The sequence below is a fragment of the Mesoplodon densirostris genome, chromosome 5 (genome assembly GCF_025265405.1).
Source record: "Mesoplodon densirostris isolate mMesDen1 chromosome 5, mMesDen1 primary haplotype, whole genome shotgun sequence".
Taxonomy (NCBI): domain Eukaryota; kingdom Metazoa; phylum Chordata; class Mammalia; order Artiodactyla; family Ziphiidae; genus Mesoplodon; species Mesoplodon densirostris.
This window is the reverse complement of record NC_082665.1, coordinates 15,019,316-15,021,090: the sequence shown is the minus strand read 5'-3', so window position 1 is coordinate 15,021,090 and position 1,775 is coordinate 15,019,316. Positions and strand designations below refer to the sequence as shown.

The 1,775-nt window shown below is 44.5% G+C and overlaps 1 protein-coding gene across 1 annotated transcript; it reads right to left on the bottom strand.

Moving 5' to 3' along the window:
- Positions 1-220: 220 nt before the first annotated feature.
- On the bottom strand, positions 221-898 carry CLDN8 (claudin 8). The gene has a single exon (XM_060099826.1). It carries the CDS (start codon positions 896-898, stop codon positions 221-223), a length of 678 nt encoding a protein of 225 aa, XP_059955809.1.
- Between the last annotated feature and the right edge of the window lie 877 nt (positions 899-1,775).

The following is a 1,775-nucleotide window of genomic DNA, read 5'->3' as shown; positions in this document are numbered from 1 at the left end:
AAATGACTGTACTTTCTAGAACAATCAGAGCAATGTGTATAATATCTCATTCGGCTGAAATCACTTATAGAATCATAAAGAGCTGATGAACAGTTCCTGTAATTAATAGCAGGCAGTTAAGAACAGCAAATCAGTGTTTTTTGGGGGGTTCCATTTTTAGAAAATAGTGGATATTTTTGTCATCTGCATGGCTTTATAGGTAGTTTAAAAATATACACAACTACACATACTGACTTTTGGAGTACACACTCGGTGACTTCTTTTCCGTGTGATAGCTTTTCTGGGTCGTTCGGTGGGAAGGTATAGAATATCTGTAGCTACTGCTCTTTTCATTGCAGCAAGAAACACAACAGAACAGTGCCCCTCCAGCGATCAGCACCAGCGCCGTGGTCCAGCCTATGTAGAGGGCTTCTCCCAGCTCACGTTTTTGGGCCATATCCACTATTGGGTTGTAGAAGTCTCTGATGATGGAATTAGCAACCCAGCTCACAGGGATGAGCACCACAAGGCCAGTGACGATGAAGACTACTCCAGCCGTTAGCAGGATGTAACCCTTCACCTTCTCATCGTCCCCGGTGCATCTGGTGCACTTCATGCCAAGGACTGCCATCATGAAAGCCAGGAAGGACAGCACAGAGGCAGCACACATCAGTCCTCTGGATGCCTGTAGGTCCGGAGAGAGAGCCAGCAGGGAATCGTAGATTTTGCACTGCATTCTGATATTAGCGTGCCTCATGCAATTCATCCACAGTCCTTCCCAGAGGTTTTCAAAAACCACAATGTTGCTTCCAATGAAGGCAGACACTCTCCACTGAGGCATGACGGTGACAGCCACTGTGCCCACCATTCCAACACCACCAAGCACCAGTCCGGCGATTTGCAGGGCATAGGTAGCCATTCTCCTCCAGGTTGGGTTTTATCTGACTGGACTCCTGAGCCGGTAGGGCTACTCTGAAGCAAGGTTCTCTGCGCCCCAGGGGAGAAGAGTTTTCCTGTAATGAACTCAGAACTCAGTGGTTTTTCAAATAAGAGCTGCTGTGCTATTTCTAACCAGATTAAATCCAGTGTTGGCTGGCTGAGTTGCCCACTCACCCTCACTCCACTGACTACCGCAGGTAAACTTACAAATCAGGTGGGGCAACTTTCTCAGCCAGTAAGAGGGGGATGGTAACTCATGTGTGTCTAAGCCCTCAAGAGATACTTTGGAACTGCTAGACCTGCACATAAACATATTCTTTGTACTTCTCATTTGTCCAAGAAGACAGCCATATATTTACCTGGAGGCATAATTAGGAATGCTTGCACAATCATCAAGAAACGCATCAATCCCTTGAGATGTGAAAGTTACAACTTGTACTGGCAATGCAGAAACTTTTAGTAAGAGCTGCTGTGACCAAGATACAAAATAAATTCTCTGCCTAAGAACTTTGCTAGGACTGTCACAGTGCCAAAGTGAAAGGAGAGCAGGGGATTGATAGATTGCTCATACCTGAGAAACCACATTCTTTGGGACACATATGATCCAAGTGGTTGATTTAATTTGCCTACAACTTCAAAGCAAGCTTGCCTGTAGTGAAAACAGGGAACAGATCATGCCAAAGGACAAAATAAGGCTAAAGTAATTAAATATACAATGTTGTCCTCCTCCATGGCACCGAACACTTGTTGTTTTCTTTTGAGCCAGGGAGACTACTCATTAGTATTTTCCTGATAATCTTGATTTCTAAGGGGGAAAAAATTGCAAAAACAAGAAAAAAGAATTCATGCGATTTTCT